At 43.5% G+C, this 19,966-nt stretch overlaps 1 protein-coding gene across 3 annotated transcripts; it reads left to right on the top strand.

Annotated features, from left to right (window-relative positions):
- The first annotated feature begins 577 nt into the window (after nt 1–577).
- Nucleotides 578–19,211, top strand: LOC149303849 (prostasin-like). 3 transcript variants are annotated; one of them, XM_089480981.1, is made up of 7 exons: nt 6,089–6,177; nt 12,690–12,743; nt 13,216–13,381; nt 14,968–15,242; nt 15,800–15,966; nt 16,914–17,118; nt 18,366–19,211. In XM_089480981.1, the coding sequence occupies exons 3-7, from the start codon at nt 13,239–13,241 to the stop codon at nt 18,482–18,484; spliced, it is 909 nt and encodes a 302-aa protein (XP_089337107.1). In that variant the 5' UTR covers nt 6,089–6,177; nt 12,690–12,743; nt 13,216–13,238; the 3' UTR covers nt 18,485–19,211. The 3 variants fall into 3 exon arrangements, with proteins under 3 accessions (XP_089337105.1, XP_089337107.1, XP_089337106.1); XM_089480979.1 differs by lacking the exons at nt 6,089–6,177; nt 18,366–19,211 and adding an exon at nt 578–837 and having other exon boundaries at nt 16,914–17,637; XM_089480980.1 differs by lacking the exon at nt 6,089–6,177 and having other exon boundaries at nt 12,689–12,743.
- The last annotated feature ends 755 nt before the right edge of the window (nt 19,212–19,966 follow it).

Genomic DNA, 19,966 nt, shown 5'->3' with positions numbered 1-19,966 from the left:
ATTAATAATAATTCTGGGAATTGTAGGTTGTTGTGGCAACAAAGCTCTCTGGCAAAGATGGCTCAATAGCTCTCAGAATTACAGATGGCAGAATTCCACAGCACTTAGCCATGGCAGTTAAGGCAGGACCAAACTGCATTATTTCTGCAGTGCAGCTGCAGGCAGCCTGGGACACTCACTGTAAAAAGCAGCAGAAAAAGTGGGAGGAGACAGGGCCAGCCAGGGACTGTTCCTTGAAAAACTGCTCTGTTCTTTGCAAAACTACACTTCCCAGAATTCCGTAGCATTGAACAGTCCAAGCGGAGTCAAACCGGATTATTTCTGCAGTGTGTCTTGGCCTAAAGTGGAGCCAAGCTGGATTATTTCTGCAGTGGAGGATGCAGCCTTCGTTCAGTGGAGAAAACCAGCCTGAAAAGAGGATGGAGAAGGAGGGAAGGGAGGGAGTTATGAGGAAGTCCAATCAACAGGTGAGCTGCCACCAACAGGTGAGTTGTGCCGCCGAAATATGCAAATGCACCCCCTTAGCGAGCCGCTGATTGGCTCTGGCGCACAGCCCAGCCCGCCCCCAACAGGTTGGGCGGCTTGTAGCCCTTCTCCCCAGAAGCAAGGCTAGAGTCTGGGCTGCCAGCCTCCTCCTCATTCCACCTGTCTGCTGGGTTACCTGTTGGAAGCACCTGGAGTCTCCCTCTCTCTCGCTCCTTCCTGCCACCTTCGCCTGCAGCCACAGGAGCCAACGGGATTTGAAAGGCTGCAAAGCACCACCTTCACGCCGGGAAGAAGCCATGGGGAGGCAATGGGGGCACCTGGGCCTTGGAGTGGGCCTTCTGCTGGGATGCGGTGAGTAGTGAGAAGGCACATTTACCTGGAGATCTTACTCTGTGTAGGAATCTGGCCCTGGAGGTGGAGGAGAACTTCTTTCCCACACCTGGGGAAGCATACCTGGATATGGAGGGGAACTAGAACTTCTTTCCCACACCTGGGGAAGCATACCTGGATGTGGAGGGGAACTAGAATTTCTTTCCCACACCTGGGGAAGCATACCTGGATGTGGAGGGGAACTAGAATTTCTTTCCCACACCTGGGGAAGCATACCTGGATGTGGAGGGGAACTAGAACTTCTTTCCCACACCTGGGGAAGCATACCTGGATGTGGAGGGGAACTAGAACTTCTTTCCCACACCTGGGGAAGCATACCTGGATGTGGAGGGGAACTAGAACTTCTTTCCCACACCTGGGGAAGCATACCTGGATGTGGAGGGGAACTGCCCGAATGGCCCTGACGCTTTGGGGATGCTGGGAGTTTTTGTCCCAAAAATAATCCACCCCTCCATTTAGCACCCACAGCTCCTCCTTTTCCAGGACCTGTCCTCCATTTCAGCCCTCTGTCTGGGAGAAGTGCCAAAAGGTCCTCCATGTTGAGCATAGCTAAGCAGCATGGATGTCTTGAGTGTTTTTAGCCTGTTCTTTAGTCAGGGCCTCCATGGTTCTGGAACGTCCCTGCTTTTGGCGGTGCCTTGTCCTCCTTTTCAGTGAGGACATCTGGTCAACCTAAGCGCCCTTCTTTACCGCACCTTGGGAAGGATACCTGGAGGCGGAGGAGAACTGCCAGAATGGCCCAGGCCCTTTGGAAAGGCTGGGAGCTTTTGTCCCCAAATACCTTTTTCCAGCTCTGTGGTTAGAGGGACCAGATGTCCTCCTTTTCCAGGATGTGTCCTCCACTTCAGCCTTCACTGTCTAGGAGGAGTCGTCCAGATGAGCTTATACTTCTAAGAGTGTTTTTAGCTTTGATTTGGCATGTCCTACATTTTGCAGTGCCTTGTCCTCCTTTGTGGTGAGGACATCTGGTCACCCTGTTTGCAGCATCATCAGCTTTGTTGTTGTTGTTGTTGTTGTGTTCTTTCTCACTTGTGGCAACCCTAAGGTGAACCCATCATGGGGTCTTTTTGGCAAGTTTCTCCAGAGAGGGCTTGCCATGGCCATCCTCAGAGGCTGAGAGAGAGAGATTTGCCCAAGTCACCCAGTGGGTTTACGTGGGTCAAGCCAGGATTCAAATCCTGGTCTCCAGAGTCCAGTGCTCAAACCACTACACCATGCAGTTTGACACCACTTTAAGTGCCGTAACACTGTCCTATGGACTCCTGAGATGTGTAGTTTTACAAGGTCTTTAGCATTCTCTGCCTACAGGTTGCTGTAGGATGGAGCCATGGCTGTTAAAGCAGAGTCAAACTGCCTTATAGATGCTCCCATTGTCTGTCTATACAGTCTGCTCTCCATATCCAGAAATTCTTTATCTGCGGATTCAATCCTCCATGGCTTGAAAATATTCAGGAAAAAAAAATACAAATTCCCAAAAGCAAACCTTGATTTTGCCATTTTATATAAAGGACACCACTTTATTATGCCATTGTATTTAAGGAGACTTGAGCATCCACAGATTTTAGTATCCTGGAACCAAGGCCCAGTGCATACCAAGGGCCCACTGTACTAAGAAGAGTGCTAGGTGCTATACATTTCTTTTCCCCCTCATCTAGGTCCCTGTCTTTTTGCTTGTTGGTCATTTCCATCTCCTGTTGAGGGCTGAAGTCTGGTTTGGCAACCAGGCAGTTAGTTAGTTGTTGCAGCCATTGGGTCCTTCTGTGTCTCTTTGCTGGGTGTGTAGGCAGTGTCTAAGGCCAGTGGCCATTGTTGAAGGAAAAGATGAGCCACCTGCCAGGATCAGTAGCCGAAACGTGTGATTTGATTTGGGGGAATTGTTGAGACACTTTAGAAGCTGGGTCAGTGAGTGTTTACCTGGATGTCTCTTGAGGCAGGATAACTTATTGCTTTGTCACGGTGTATATATGTGGAAGACGAATCCAAGTGATTCACTCTTGGTCAAGAGGCATGTCGTTGGCAGGAGTTAATGACTTTAATAGAGGTGCTGGGGTTCACACTTGCCTGGAAGCTCTGCTTTGGAGCATTGGTCATCCCTGGCCTGTGGTTTGTGGGGTCTGGATGTCAAGTTATTAATTGATTAAGAAAAAGGACTTTGTCCATGCAAAAAGAGAATCTTGTCCTTCATATTCCTCCGCACCATTCCAGATTTGATCCCCTGGTGAGTTTAAAAAGGACTCATCACAATCTGATGTTGTTGTGTGCCTTCAATTCATTTCCAGTTTATGACATCCCTTTCACAACATTTTCTTGGGCCCAAAACACATTGCAGGGAATGATCCCAGTTCGAGACTACTTGAACTGCCCTGACTCACTGCTAGGGAATTCTGGGAATTGTAGTTTGTTTTGACACCAGAGCTCTCTGACTGAGAAGGCTAAAAATGTCTCACAAAATTGCAGTTCCCCGAATTCCTTAGCATTGAGCCAGGGCAGTTCAAGCAATCTCAAACTGAAATATTTCTGCAGTGTTTTGGACCTTGGCAAGATTTGTTCAGAGGAGATTTGTCATTAATTTCCTCTAAGGCTGAGAAAATGTGATTTGCTGAAAGTCACCCATGACTTGAACTCTGGTCTCCCAGAATCCTAGGCTAACACTCAAACCACTATGGATGCATCTCCACTGTAGAAATAACACAGTTTGACACCAGTTTAACCACTGTAGCTCTGACCTATGGAATCCTGGGATTTTTACTTTTACAGAGTCTTTATCCTTCTCTGCCAAAGAGCTCTGGTACCCCACAAAACTACAAATCTCAGGATTCTGGAGAATGGGGCCATGGCAGTTAAAGTGGTGCCAAACTATGTTATTTCTACAGTGTAGATGCACTCTACACTACACCATCTGCCACAGTCTGACATAGCCTGGGCTTAAAAGGAGCTACAGAGATAAGCCAAACTGTACCAAAATCTGATTTTAACAAATATTATTCATGTATTTTTGTTTGTTTTCATCCATCATCCATTGCCTTGGAGGGTTCTGGCAGGCTAAGAGGTGATACAGAAATGTTTTAAATAGATAGATAACTGTCACTGTGTATCATGTTCTGTTATGTCTGTATGGATGCACAATTTATGACACCCTGATGTTCTGGAAGAAAGGGGCAACTCTAAAGAAATACTCCAAACATTTGTTGTTGTGTGTTTTCAAGTTGTTTTCAGCTTATGGTGAATCTATCACAGCGTTTTCTTGGCAGGTTTCTTTTGAGGGAGTTTGCCTTTGACTCTGAGGCTGAGAGAGTGTGACTTGTCCAAGGTCACTCAGTGGGTTTACATGGCTGAGCCGGGATTCAAACCCTGGTCTCCAGAAAACATTCAGGGGGCAGCTGTGTTTGCAAATTCAAACAAAAATCCACCAAACAGCGATACCTTGATTTGAACAACCAAAATGCACAATATACATGTTGCAAGCTTTCAAAGCTTCACTGGCTTCTTCATCAGGCCAGGTGTTACAAACCAAAGAAGAGGGAAAAATGTTTTTGAAGATGTTAGTCAGAGGCCTTCATTTTGCTGTTTCTGTTCTTAGTTAAGATGTTTTTGCTTTTTTGGGGGGAAATCTCTGGCAGGCTGACCTCTCCACAGTCATAGTCCAATGCTCAAACTGTTACACCACATCAGCTCTCTGCAAAAACAACACTCCACAAATAAAGAGCATTTAGTATACTACCTACATTACTATGCAGCTTAAATTGTCCTGCTGGGGAATAGATTAGCAACTGTGGCTTTAAGAATCTATATTGTTTACCTGTGGTGTGTGTGTGTGAGTGAGGTGGGAGTTGTGTGATCGTGGGTGGAGGTGGCATGGGTGGTCTGAAGTCTTTTCAGCTGAGAAAGCAAACACATCTTGGTCTTCTAGCCTTCTTCCTGAAAGCAGTTTTGGTGTGCATGGCGAAGGGGGTTGGGGTGAGATGGTGCGACATTCCTAGAGGACAAAGGTCTTGGAGTGTTTTAGGAAAACATAGACTGGAAAGGGAGGAGGTGGGAACTGCCTTTCTGGGGACCTGCCTCAAGCTAGGAAGGAAGGAAGACTGCAGAGAGAAGTGTCACTCCACTGGGGGGCCACAACCGACTGCAATTCCCAGAACTCCATAGCCTTGAGCCAGGACAATTAAAGCGGTGTCAAACCCAATTATTTCTGCAGGGTGGATGCAGCCCTTATCTTTTCATTTGGTGCCTTAACAGACTACAATAGAAAATACTTAATTTTTCAGAGTGATGTCCTGTCTTTTCCTATACAAAAATATGTCCAGAGGGAAGTTTTCATAACTGTTACTGCACATCTGTGCAAGAAAGGGTTATACTTGATGAGTTTCTACCAACTGCACAGTTGTTAAATGCACAGGTGTCCAGAGAAAACATTGCAGTCTTAGGTTGGAAGTTATGTCTGGTCATTGTTACGCACCTTCAAGTTGACTCCTAGAGTTTTCTTGGGAAGATTTGTCCAGAGGAGCTTTGCCTTTGCCTTCTGCTGAGGCTGAGAAAGTGTGACTTGCCCAAAATCTCCAATGGCTTTCCATGGGAAAGGTGATGCTTTATGTTTTTATAAGGAGAGTCTTAGAAGATCATCATATGCTTTGATCTGGAAATCCAAATACCTGTTTCTAGATGTGTGGAAGTTGGCTTGGGCTATTCATTGATAATAGTCTGTGCATGCTCAGAGGTTCTGATCATCACTTGTAACAGGTGCTGGGACATTTCAAAGATATGGAAATTAAGTTGGATTAATTGTCCAGCCTATACTCAGTTATTGAGGCTGCAGGTAGAAAGGAGATTAAATGGGTAGATACCAGAGCTATTTGGCCAAGTAGCCAGAGACTCCATGTGTAAAAACCTTTTGCTTGGTAAAAGAGAGTTCAGAGATGGCCTACAAAAGGAGCAGCCAGTGACTGGCTTGTATGAAACTCCCGTTATCTTTTTTTCCAACAAACCCGAAACTATTTGTAACCAGATACCTGGAAGAGAAGAAGCTTGAAACTGAGCCCGTGGGAACAGTCTGCCGTCTTGTGCTGTTAATGTGCAAATGCATGTCTGTCATTCCATGGCATGTGCAAATCCTGGACTTGCGTATATGAACGCTCAACTTTGAAATCAACCTCTGCTGAGCCTTTGAATGAGTCTGTGATCAAATATAGTAAAAGAATCAGATGCGTTGTTTTCTGTGCCCTGCAAGTGTGTGGATGTGGAGTGGCTCATTTGAACTGAGGTTCTCCGGTATAACTTTGCCAGCTACATTTTGGTGAGAATAAAGTAAGGAGCACTTCTGAGCATTTGATGACTGTCTTTTCCTGAACACTGAGTACCTGGGTTTCTGCCTGAGTGCCTGGGTTTCTTCACCAGGGATTAGAAGGCATATCTTTCTAGGCAGCTTGAACTTTGACACCTTTCTTATTAGAAACTTGTTTCCTGTATTGACAAAGATAGAGATTAATGTGCAAGGCATACCTTGCAGATTCAAGTTAGGTCAGATAAACAGGACTTGCAAGAAACTGCTGTAGTGTTGATTGTTGCAAGAAACTGCTGTAGTGTTGATTGTTGCTTCTGTTCAGTGTTTTATTCAACTATGCTCTCTTTCAAGAAACTCCGTTATATTCTATTATTCTTTAGTTTTCTGTGTCTTTCCTAAACAGGCACTTAGTGTTCTCTGCATGAGGCTGTTTTAGAGCATTTGCCCTCACTTAATTCTTTTTTGTTTTTGCTTTGTAACTTTTGCAAACTTTGGGGTTCCACCCCCACTTGTGGGTATGTGTGGTATCATTTTGGTAGGAACAAATCCACCCTAGGAGAATAAGTTTGTGACGTGTGTGAATTATAAAAAGACAGTGATTCTGTGGTATTACCTGAAATTAAACTCCATGTTCCTGAGAGAGGCACACACAGACATTCTGTTATGCAGTCAGCTCTCCATATCCACAGATTTTTTTTTATCCACAGATTTGACCATCCACAGCTTGAAAATATAAATTCCAAAAAGCAAATTTTGATTTTGCCATTTTATATACTGAACACCATTTTACTACCCCATAGTATACAATAGGACTTGAGCAGCCACAGATTTTGATATCCACCGATGGTCCTGGAACCAAATCCCAACGGATACCAAGGGCCCACTGTACCTCAGTCTTGAGAAGAGCTGCATCAATTGAAATTCTGTCTGTCACACATGGGGGGAAAGTACAGAGCTGCATGCTGGCCAAAAAAGTGACCATCATAATTTATCCTTTGCGTTGTCTATGTGTGTGTGTTTTACTGATGGTCAGTTTGGAACCATCAGGATGACAAACTGGCCACCTGGAATATACTGCTGGGAAAACAGTTTAGAATTGAAAGGAATGGCACAGATGCTCCCTGAGGCATGTACTGAGAATTATCTCTCCAACATTATTTGAGCTCCATCTTGTGTCCTTTAGGTCTTCACTGTCCCCAAAGGATGAGACCTCGGAGGTGGGGTGGTGCAAGAGAGCAGGGACAGGTCAGATCGGTATCTTTCAGTGAAATTTTGTCACAGCGTGGGTGGGGTTGGCTTCCACGTCACCAGGCAGGCAACCCAACCGGTTGAGCCTGGATCTATTTTTAAATGTCCTTATTTGCTCATATAACCACAACCAGCTAATGGCGGGCCAAAATAGCAAGTGATTTGTGCATGAGGAGTGGCTGTGAGGAATCAAATTGCTGGTGGATTTGGGCTGTGAGGTTTTGTGGCTTCTTCCAGCTTGTGGTGGAAGGGTCTTTCCTATTTGGGAGTTGAGAGACTTAGCTAAAATTTGTGCCACACCCAGGTTTGAAGGCAGACAGGTGAATAAAGTGTTTATGCCCCTGTAGGAGACTAGGATCAGTGGTTCAAATGTTTGTGTGAAGAGTCAGAGGATTCCACAGTTTGGTAAATGCACTTTTTGTGGATTACAACTCTTAGCCAATGGCCTGTTGTTTGAAGTGTCCAGGGAATTTTGGTTCATAAAGTAACATTTTCAAAGCTCTGGCTCCCAAAGAGATACATGGTATGGCTGGGAAAACTGGGGAGTATTCCTAGCCTACCTTGTTTTGCCACGGAACCAAGCAAGTTACACCAGAATCCTCATTTGGAAGTATGGGGACAAATCAATCGTTTGTAATACTCTAAAATAAGATTAAACTGGACAAATAGGTTAATTTGTGCCTGCACTGAGTGGGAGTCATACCTAGAACCTGCCCAAATCAAGAGATAAGAAAGAACAAGAGTATTTTTGGAAATATGCACAAATTTCTTTCCTTTCTCAAAAGAGCACAAATCACAGCCCTATGTGATTATGGTAAAAAGAGAGGGAAAGTGCAGGGCAGAGGGTATGGTTTGAAATTATACACCTTGATTATACAGTACAGCATGTCCTTTGTGTACATCAAGGAGAAAAAATCATGTGCAGTGTGTTTTGGACACTGACTGTAATCCTGCATGGCTCAGCATAGCATAGTAGTCTTATAATCATAGAGCTGGAAGAGACCACAAGGGCCATCCAGTCCAACCCCCTGCCATGCAGGAACTCACAATCAAAGCCCCCCTGACAGATAACATTACACTGAGCCATTTACCACCCCCTGGGTAGGCCATAGAGCCACTGAAGCCCCCCACCCCAGCCATTCATATCTGCTTCAGAGTAGTGGGATCACCCACGTATCTGGCTATGTCCCTGTAGCAGGATGTGAAGCAATTACACAGTCTGCTGAGGTTCTCTACATCTCCAGAGGTGTCAGCAGATGATTTAATCAGTTTACATCTGGCTACAGGGAAATAACCAGAAGCTTCTGCAGTCCAGTCTGCTCTCCTCCAGGCATTAACAGCTCTTGTGGAGGGCTTGAGTTGCTGTAGGGGGAGGAAGGGAATACCACTCTCTGCAGCAATCTAAAATAGACATATGTAGACCTCGGGTAAGCCATACTGTCTCAGCCTTAGAGGATGGCAATGGCAAATCCCCTCCAAAGTAACTTGCCAAGAAAACCCTATGATGGGTTCACTTTAGGGTTGCCCTAAGTCAATAATGACTTGGAGGCAGCTGACAACAACAGGTGTAGAGTTAATTTATACTTACGTACCTATTCCACCAACAAGTGTTGTCACACCTGAAGTTCCTTGGGTGGGGGTCCCAAGACAGTGAAATACCTTTCCCATGAACATTCCCCCACCCCCTCAATCTTTTGATGCTGCTTGAAAAGCTATTCACTTCCAATCTAACTTCATGGGTGGGTGGGTGGGTGGGTGGGTCTTTCTTTCTTTCTTTCTTTCTTTCTTTCTGTTTTTCCAGTTGTTTCATTTCTATTGTTATTACATAAGGCTCATATTTTAATTGTTTTTAAATTAATCGGAGTGACCTTCTCTCTCCTTGAGGCTTTATTTACATTTAATTTTATCTTGCTTTTCTCTCAACACAGCTCACACCCGGCATTAAAACACTACAGCTAAAGTGTTCTAAAATGCAAAAATAATAAAATATGATATCCGAACTTTTAAACATATGTTTAAAACAAATAAAGGCATATTAGCACCTACACATTGTGCTGCCCCAGTCAGTTAAAAACTGAAGGCGTGTTTAAATAGAAAGGTTTGGGTCTGTTGACAAAGGTATTGCAGGGAGGGGGGCAACTGAGCTTCCCGTGGCAGAGTTTCATAGAAAGGAACTGCTACTGAGAAGGCTTTCTCTCCTTTTCACCATGAAGGTAGTGAGACTGAGAGAAAACCCTCCCCTGAAGATCTTAAAATTCAAGTAGGCTCATACATACAGCTCCTTAGTGGGGCTCAGCTTCATTTCTTATTGCGTAGCGCCTTCAGGAATGAGAAGGAAACATAAAATTTGGTGTATTCTCAGAGAGCCAGCATAGTGTAGCAGACTGCGACTCTGGAGGCCAGGGTTCAAATCCCAGTTCGTCCATGAAAGCGCCTGGGAAAACTGGAGACTATTCCTCCAGCCTACCTTGCTTTGCACTGGGACCAAGTGAGTTACATAAGAATCCCCATTTGGACCTATGGGGACAAATCAGCCATTTGTAATATTCTAAATTAAGATTAAACAGGACAAATAGGTTAATTTGCACCTGCACTGAGTGGGAGTCATACCTAGAACCAGCACTAGTCAAAAGATGCGTTATCTTGGGGAAGTCATGGTCTCTCAGCCTCAGAGGATGGCAAAGGCAACCCCCTTCTGAACAAAATTTGCCAAGACACCTAGCAATAGTTCCATCTTAGAGTCACTGTAAATGAAGAATGACTTGAAGACACAAAGCAACAATTCTCTGTTCTCTTCCAAAGTGTCCTGTTGCCATTTATATTGATACTGTGGCTGGGTGCTCTCCCAATCAGCATCAACTCATCAGTCAGGAATCCCTGGCATGACAAGCTTCTCCTCTCACAGAAAGTTCTTTCTTGGTTGCCAGGGTAGAAGGGAGTTATTAGTTGTGGCAAGAGAAACTGGGGTAGGAGGAGGGCAGAGACTCATCTAGCTTCTCATCCCAGAAGTTGCCAAGCTGAAGAAGAAATCTTGGAATGGCCCAGGAGAAACCACCCTTTTCTCTGTCTCACCATGATGATACTACCTAAAATGAAAAAAGGCATGAGTACAGTTATGGTTGGATATGGTAGTTTCTGTGCAAGATTTAATTCCTTGATTTCCCAACTGGACACTACCCCCATCAAATAACTGCTACCACTATAGAGATGGAGTTTGTTGTGGGCCCAGAGTATCTGATCTCAAACTTTCCAATAGCCCTTATTTAACATTCTCAGAGGCACAAATGTATAATACAAAAATGATTTATTGACTAGAAGTTGATCATAACATCAAAAATTACTGATTTAATACATCTAGAATCTAACAGACCCTAACTCCAACTCACACCTCTCTCGTTTTCCTAACATAGAGACACTCATATCTCTCCTAATCCTAATCGAGTTGAGTCTAACTAATCATCTCTATCTCTGACTCTGATTTTGCCAATGTGTCTAACTCTTATTTCTAACTCTGACAGACTCCTCTCTCTTAGTCTTTGTCTTGATCTGATATCCTAACTGGGTGTACCTTACTAAAAAAAAAAAAAATCTTCCTGTTGGATTTCTGCCTGCTCCTTAGTTGTTATCAATAGAGTGGCTTGGTGACAAATGGTTTGCATTCTACAGTGTCAGATCTGCTACTTCAAAGGCAGATTAGAATTACATTATTTATATCCTGGGAACCAGCGTGATGTAGTGCTTTGAGCGTTGGACTGGACTCTAGGAAGTCAGGGTTTGAATGACCACTCATCCATAGAAAGTGATCTTTGGCAATCATTTACTCTCTCACCTTCAGAGAAAGGCAATGGCAACCCTCTTTGAACAAATATTCCAAAGAAAATTCCATGGTAGGCGCACCATAAGTCAGAAACAACGTGAAAGCACACAACAGCAATAAATGTATACCTTGTCTTTTAACTAAAAAAGACTCCTAGACTGGCTTACAGATAGTTAATTTAATATGTCCTGTCCACTCAGTCTTACAGTGTGAATAAGACAGAATGCACAAGGGGAAAGGAGAGGGGAAATAAGCTTTGCACCAGCAAGGTCCTGAAACAGTGGAGATGTCTTGAAACAGTGGAGATGTCCCTGGCTGCTAGAGCAGAGCCAAGCCAGTTGAATCCTGGAGGGGAGGGCTATTCTTTAATAGACTCAACTGGGCCTGAGCCACATACCAAATTAAAACCTGCTTGGAATCCAAGGATCAGTTTATATATTCAGCAGAAGCAAGTACCGTGCCCTCCAACATTCCACAGATGAAAATCAGAACATGTGTGGCCAAGCAACATCAGAGTGTTGTCAAGATGACAAAAGTTATTCACAAGGGAGAGCACAAGAGCTAGGAGAGGCTGCAGCAGCTTGCTTTTGCTTCACTGTATTGGGATAAGTAACCTTCCAGCTCTCCATCACTGAGTTAATTGAATGGCAACTACTTTTGCACTTTGAATTCATTTTGGAGCAATTGAAGTAAGCTGAGGATAAAAGGGGAAAATGGAAGGAGGAGGAGAGAGAAAATCGGGAGATTTTAAAAGCAGCTGAAAGTGGGATGGCAGAGGATTGATAGGACCTGTTCCTTTCAAATCAAGACAGTAGCGGGGTATGAAGGACTCATTTGATAGAGCTTTTATGAGACTGGGCCTCTTGTGGCATCAGATGAGGATTTCAAGACAATAAGGTGTTCTTCACCTAATCTTTTCTCTAACATATTAGTTTCCTATGTGTAGGGATCAGAGCTTGGAAAAAATAGTGAGCATATTGGTTGGGGTAGTTTTGGAACTATAATAATAAAAAATAAACCATTTCTAATCAGGGATCTACATTCCTTGTGGGAACATTTAAACATGTAAGTACATCCACCTGCAATCTGTAGTGATTCGGCCCAATAAAATGACTTAGTCATATTACACTTCAGCAATGGGAGAGAGGATCTTGGCAGCACAGACAGCAAAGTAAATAATAGTAAAAGATGTAATTGGTGGCATCTATTCTGCAGCAGGCTTTCTAGGCTTGATCCTTGGGACTTTCAAGGATCATTTGAGGCCTGGTAACTTTTAACGTGTTGTGAAACTGAAATACAAAATGATTTTTTTAGATTCATGTTTAGATAATCTTTTCACATGGCCTTTTACACATTAAAAATTATTTTTCCATGTTGTTATCTGAACTTGTTGTGATCAGAATCTTGCAAACAGTCTTTATAGCCTTCTGATACCTTGTTTTTTTCTCTTTTCTTTTCTGTTTTATATAGCATTTCTCTCCAGCTCCCACTCTGCAGCTGTGGAAAATATAAGCACAAGAGGAAGTAAGAACTTGAATATTGCACTTGTTTTTTTTTTTAAATAATAACAACAAAGAATATAGCTAACAGAGGCTTGCTGTTTATCCATCCTATTTCCTCACAGATGAATTTAAACCAGCTTCCCCCTCCTTTCCTGTGATTATTTCTGTTCCAAATTGGTTCCCCATAATCATGATTTCAATTTCCAAAGGAAACCCTATAAATAGCTATTTTTAATTGATCACCAGTTCCTTTCCCATTAGTCCAGCATACAGATTCATGTTTATTTTCCCAGCCATCAGGAGTAGAATCTTGAGCTTTTTAAGTTAAAAAGGAAGAGTTCAGAAATTGTCTGGGTATCCTCTTCTATACCAGTAGAATATACTTAGTAAGACTTGGGGTCACCAACCCAGTTTGTTGTTTGGTTGTCTCATACATAAAAAAGTGATGTGGATTTTTAAATGCCTTTTTTCACTCACAAAATCTCTTATCTTAGCAGTACTATGTGGAGTCCCCTCTATGGGTCGAATCGTTGGTGGCATGGATGCCCAAAGTGGACAGTGGCCCTGGCAAGCCAACCTGAACTTTGACAGCCATCACGTTTGCGGAGCCACACTCATTGCCCCTCAGTGGCTGGTCACAGCTGCACATTGTTTCCCCACGTAAGTTTGAAGCATCCATGGAGGATGATACTGGTGTGAGGGTTGGAAAGCAGAAACTGGATATTGTGGTGCTTTTAGGAGCTGGGGATTTAAATGGTGATGGATTCAAGATCCAGACCTAGATTTTAAGCTGGTAAGATGTAGTAGTGTCAGTACTAATTTTGGAATCTGGAGAATACAAACAATGCATTTTATATTTATAAATGTAGCTTTAAATCATGTTATCATTATGCATAGTTTAACTCCATTTTAATTTCACTTTTGGTATGGTGTGGGCTCATAGTTCTTTTTAAAGAACTATACAGCCTCTACCAGTGATGGTGAACCTTTTACAGACCGAGTGCCCAAACTACAACCCAGACCCCACTTATTTATTGCAAAGTGCCAAGTCCCTCTGGCTTTCTAGTAAGAAACTCTGGCAAACTCTGTGCTAGGGTGATAGCATGTGTGCCCACAGAGAGGGCTCTGAGTGCCACCTCTGGCACGCGTGCCATAGGTTCGCCATCACTGAATCCCAGTTTTTGGAGAAAGGCAGGATATAAATAAATAGACCAAAGGAAGGCATTAAGAAATTTTACTTTTTTTACTCTAATAAAACTCAATCCATGGTGGTGGTGGTGGTAGTGATGAGGATGATGAAGATGATGATGATATGTGTGTGCTGTTTTTGAGCATTCAAAGCCCTTCATATATTTTCTCCATTCCCCCATCCATAGTTCAGTGTCTTAGCTGCTGTGCTGTGAGAACTGTTGTTCAGAGGAGAAGTGTCTTGTACATTTCCCAGTGTTAAAATGGAAATTGTTATTTCCTTTTAGGGAAAAAAAATAGGGTTATAATTCCTAGAATACACTAGTGGCCCAGTTGGAGGCTGTGGTCCAAAATGTAACATTTCTGAGCTTTGGTTGTTCATGCTTCCTGTTGCTTTATGGAGGAAACGTATTTCATTAACTTGTGATATCAACTGATATTGGACAGTTGTGCCTATGGGTATTAACCCATGATGAAGTCTCCTGTTAAGAAGTAGTATACATCTATCACTTGCTCAGGATGATGAAGTGACAATCATTGCCTTCTCCCATTTCTTCTGTCCTTCCTATTTGCCTGGTCAGTGTTGGAAATGAAGATATTGGACTAGGAGAGGTCCTAGACTAATCCAGCAGAGGTGTTCTTATCTACTTATGTATTATCCTACTATTATGTATTATGTATTATCCTACTAGAGAGGCAGGCTAGCTCCAACAGGCCTCCCTGGTAGAAGATTAACCATCCATTATGAAGCCAAACCCTCCCTCCAGTCCATCTGCCTTGGTCCAGGCCTTGGAGGTAGAGAGGAACTGCTGGACCTCATCCCATTCCCCACCACTACCTCCTTCTCCCTTTGTGTCATGTCTTTTTAGATTGTAAGCCTGAGGGCAGGGAACCGTCTAATTAAAAAGATTGTATGTACAGCGCTGTGTAAATTTACAGCGCTTTATAAATAAAGGTTAATAATAATAATAATAATAATACTTAGTGACTTGCCTTCCTCTTATATCTTAGACATGCATTTTGATGGAGTCGTATTGCTTTATTTTCTCTCTCTCTAGAGTAAACCCCATAGATAGGTATGAAGTGACGTTGGGAGCTTTCCAGCTGAAAAACCCCACGCCGGATATTGTGGTGAAGCAAATCGTGGAAGTGATCAAACACCCCGAGTTCACTGACGATGAAGGATCGAAAGGGGATATTGCCCTTGTCAAACTTAAGGACCCAGTCTCCTACTCTCGGACGGTCCGGCCCATCTGCCTGCCCGCGTCTTCTGTCAATTTTCCCAATGGAATGAAGTGTACCGTCACCGGATGGGGAAACGTGCTCACTTCTAGTAAGGAAGAAATTTTAGCTTGGCGAATATGATCTCTGTTATTTGTTCAGCAATGAAATGTGTCCTGAAGCTGTGAAACCAGTGTCTTAAAAAGATCTGTTTTATTGCTGTGCCTTCGCTGGTAGCAATCAGTCACTCCAAAGCCCACTTCCACATTTCAGCACTGGGCTCAAACCTGGGATATACTTCTTTAAAAGATTATATTTTATGGCTCCCCTTTTTTTCCTAAACAAAGATACACAAGGCATTTTATGGTGGTTTTAAAGATATACAATAAAACAGTAAAAGAAAAATATGCAATACCAAATCATAAAGAAACCAAATCTGTATGTAGAATGGCTGTCTTTTTCACTCATAACCCATACAGGCCAAAGTATTATATGGCCTACTTTAAGGAAAGGAGTCGGTATTTGCAGATGTGATACAATTGGCACCTCTTTTGTGATTCAGCGCGTGAGGAAGGCAGCCGTTTCTCAATGCCTACACACTTCCCTACCCTCCAGGGTATTTCTTTGCCACCTCTGGGCACTGACTCTGAGTTCTCTTCTTCCATTTAGCGAGCCTCCCTTCACCCATGACGCTGCAACAGCTTGAAGTGCCCATTATCGGGATTGATACTTGCAAGTGCCTCTACAACCGGAACCCAGATCCTGAGGAGCCTCATGTCCTCCATAATGACATGATGTGTGCCGGCTTTGCTGAGGGAAAAAAGGATGCATGTCAGGTAAGAAAGTACACAGAGCAGTTGGAGTTGGGAGAGGCCGATAGTTGGTCTCAGTTTAAGATAAAGTCTGTGTTGGCTTCTGCTCTGTAGATGCAGGCTACTAAGAATTGTGATTTGTGTAAATAGGAGGCACACTATTTGGGGGAGCCTTTTTGTGTGTGAGAGTGAGTGAGTGAGAGAGAATGAATATATTTGGCTTCAGCAGCCATCCAAATCAACTTGACTCTGAGCACCATTTTATATAGAAAATGATAGAGGAAGATGGTGCTGCAGCAATTTCATACCTGTCAGTATTTCACAGAAGAAAATGGGAACACTTGTGTCCTAGCAACATCAAAGTGTGGGGAAACAGGTCTGGCTAGGCAATAAATAAATAAATAAATGGGCAAACATTATTAATGAGGAGGAAAAGACAAAAGTATTATTTTAAGCAAGCAATCTTGGAATGTATGTACCGAGTTTAAGTGTGAACCTGCCCTAATCAATAGATATAATTCTGTGTGTACTGCATGATTGACAATAAATATTATATATACACTAATGTCTTTAGCAGACCCTGCTCAAAATTACAGCTTTCTCTCAGCTCTATGTCACTGCATGAGATCTGTGTTGAAACGGAAGACCATGCATGTGTAGTTTAAAGAAATGGAAAACAAAGCATGGTACATGTGATGATCTTGAGGATGTATCTTGGACAACACTGACTTCTTAACTAGCTTGGCTCCTTCCCAGGTTCAGAGCTCTGGAAAAAGTCACTTTTTGGACTACATCTCACAGAGCCCTAGTCAGTGGCCATGGGGTCTGAGGGAATCTGAGATTTGCAGTCCAAAGGAAGTAACTTTTCCAAGTTCTGGGTAAGTGACATTCTCTGGCCTTGTAAACTCATGAGTTCTCCAATGCATCCAGACGATGTTTCTTCCTCATCTAATGCCTTCTGTTTCTCCTAGGGCGACTCTGGTGGTCCTCTGTCCTGCCGTATTGACAATGCTTGGCTGCTGGCTGGAGTTGTGAGCTGGGGTGATGCATGCGGGGCCCCCAACAGACCCGGCGTCTACATCCGCACTTCAACCTACGCTGACTGGATTAAGGAGAAGATTCCAGAGGTGGAGCTGAGTCATGTGGTTGCCAATGTGGAATCAGTTTCTGAAGAAGGCATGTGCTCCAATACTACTACTAGTCAACCTGGACGTTATGATCATATCCAGCCCCCACCAGGCTGGAGCCGTCCCATCAACCCCAGCCACTCTCCCTCAGACAGTGCTGCCCCATGGCCTTCAACAACCAGCCTATCCCTTCTTTTCCTTCTCCTCCAGAGCTTCTATTACCTTCTGTAAATCATACCAACCTGCCAAATTGTGTAGGGAGAAAGTCCCGTCCTACTCCCATACTCAGTGGATGGTCCCACGATTTCACAATTTCACACCTCAAAATTTTTTTTGCTTTCCGTTCTGAATGTATTTAATTCTGTTGGCTATGATTTTAAAATGGCAACCTCCTCCTGGAGCAGAGGTTTCCTTTGAAAGCCTTGAGTTTCAGTCCAATGTTTACCTCGTAGTCACACCTTGAGCCTGCAGCCTGCTACATACCTTTTGTATACCAATAGAAATTTGTTTTTAGTTCATGTTTCACTTTGGTTCCTGAGTTTCTGACTTGTTCATTTACAGCAATCCTCCTCCACCTTGCCTTATTATTTTTTTTTTTGGGGGGGGGGGGTGGAATTTCATATCATAGTATGATGCAGTTCTGTAATCCCCAAATGGCAGCCTACCTTCCAATTTTGCTTTTAAAGTCTAAAATTCCACTTAAGCTCCTCCTTGGGCCAATTTCTGGTTTGTTTTCTGGGCATACCTTTGGATTGATCTCTGCTTTCACTGTTGTGTCTTCTTTCAACTCAATCCCTTATTAAAAACAACATCAACCTTGTTAACTCAATCTGCTCCATAGAAGGCACTCCTCTCATATTCCCTTCTTGCTTCTCCTCCTGCATTTCCAGCTTTCAAAGTCAGCCCATTCTGTAGCCACCATCTTGGTCCTTTTCGGTTGTCCTTTCTTTTCAGTCATTTTGCCTTTCCTAAAGCTTCTCAAGCAGGTTCTCCTTCAGTCTAACAAGAATCTACAGATGCATGTTTGTCTGGCCTCAAACTAAATGAGCCATATTCTCCCAAGTTGCATTGGTAGGCCAATCTTACAGCTGCTTCTTAAGCTCCATTAAGGGCCATTGTGCAATAACCCAAAGGTTTTAATACTTCACAGGCCAGGCTAGTGTGACCTAAACTAACTCCTACCTATATGCCTTTGAAGGGTGATTCTGGGGAACTCCTGGCCTGGTTTCTGGCAGATAGTAAGTGGGAGGCCTCTTTAAGGATACCTTGACAGGCCTGCTGTCTGTATTCATACAGATTGGATCAAGAACACTGATGGAGAAGAAGAGACGTGTTCGATGGCACCCAGCTTGTTCTCTGCTTCTTGGATTTTGCTGATCTGCTTGTTTGTGACGCACATCTTTGGGACTGGCTAAGGCTCCCATCTTTATCCGTGCCTCCTCCCAGCTCAGTGACTTTTAAAAAAAGGAGCTATGGTGCGAGAGGATTTTGGAAACAATCTGTTCTAAACTGTGACATTTTGATCCAGCTCCAACTTTGTGTGGTGACTGTATGATTAATTTCCCTTTTCTAGGTTAGATTGATGGAGCTGTGGGGATGATTTACCTCACTTGGACATTTCTGTTTTGTGATCATTGAATCTCTCCACAGATGACTGAAGCATTTGGGGTGTGTGTTTGTGCATGTGCGTGAATGTGACAAAAAGTTTTGGGCAATGATGTCATCAGGGCAATGTTCTTTGTGAGTGCAGTGTCCTGCATTGTTAGCATGACAGTTTTATTTATGGTGTGTGACTCAAATATGAAGCAAGTAGAATGGGATACATTAACACAGGTGTGCTGCCAAGTCATATGTGCAAAACTATTGCTGGTATGGCCACAGCACTGAAAGGTGTGGTACCCCCCCTTACATGAAGAAAGAAGAGATGATAGATGAGAAGAAAATACTTGACCTCCCTGGGTACTTATATTTTTAGATAGCCTTTATTTGCACTTTTGAAAAAAATAATTATGTAAGCATCACTCTTTTGGGAAGGATGATACAGATGCTACTCCTATTGTGGTTTTTAATAAACTGAATGTAATTCTGCAGTGAGGAGGGCTACATTATTTTGTACAACCTTGGAAGCTATTTCTGGCTAAAATGGATCACACGGGTTTTGGATTCACTACAGCTGGTTACTCTGACATAATGAAGGCAACCACTGAACAATCACTTTTATAGGCAAGGAACGCTGAGGCTCAGATAATCAGGACAAAGCAGCCGCTGTGCTAAGTGTTTTAGTTATTACAGTGCACCTTTCCCGTTTGCAGAGTTCTAGTTCTCTCCCCCCCCCCCCCATTACACACAGAGAAGGGAAAAACATGGAGGCCTGCACCCTGTATTAGTCAATAGATGGCAATGTCCATGCATCACCATTAAATAACATGGGCCATGGTGAACCACGGATGCACTAATCTGCAGATCGTGAGCCTACCAATGTAGCAGGCCTAGCATACTACCAAGAGTTTCAAATCTCAGCCAAACCATTATTGCACATCACACAGAGCTCTATCATTGAACCACCTTTTATCTACTTGTGTGTTACACAGGGTTTGAGTGGAGCTTGGTTTTTTAAAAATTATTGTTGTTATTATTATCCCACTCTTTTCCCAGTACTGGGACTCAGAGCAGCTTCACAACATTGGCGGGTTATAGACCGCCCATTTGGGGCGGGCTGCACCCGCCCCTTTCCCCAGTGTATTGGGGCCTCAGCTGCCAGAACGGCAACCGCTGAGGCCCCGATCCGCCGCTTTTCAGGCTGCGGGGAAGCAGCAAAACGCTGCTTCCCCGCAGCCTGAAAAGGGGTGTCCCTGGGGCTTCAAGCCCCAAGGACACCCCGCGGTGGCGGGGAGAAG

The sequence above is a fragment of the Sceloporus occidentalis genome, unplaced genomic scaffold, assembly GCF_023333645.1.
Source record: "Sceloporus occidentalis isolate IW3139 unplaced genomic scaffold, rSceOcc1.0.p SCAF_14, whole genome shotgun sequence".
NCBI classification, from domain to species: Eukaryota; Metazoa; Chordata; class Lepidosauria; order Squamata; family Phrynosomatidae; genus Sceloporus; species Sceloporus occidentalis.
The sequence above is the reverse complement of the archived record's forward strand: the minus strand, read 5'-3'. Positions and strand labels throughout refer to the sequence as shown.

What these genes read in the sequence shown, in the direction of transcription:
- LOC149303849 (XM_089480979.1), top strand. Translation starts at nt 783, where the DNA reads ATGGGGAGGCAATGGGGGCACCTGGGCCTTGGAGTGGGCCTTCTGCTG. An exon ending in GGGCCTTCTGCTGGGATGCG is followed by an intron (nt 838 to 12,689) that starts GTGAGTAGTGAG and finishes TGTTTTATATAG; the next exon opens with CATTTCTCTCCAGCTCCCAC. An exon ending in AAATATAAGCACAAGAGGAA is followed by an intron (nt 12,744 to 13,215) that starts GTAAGAACTTGA and finishes CTCTTATCTTAG; the next exon opens with CAGTACTATGTGGAGTCCCC.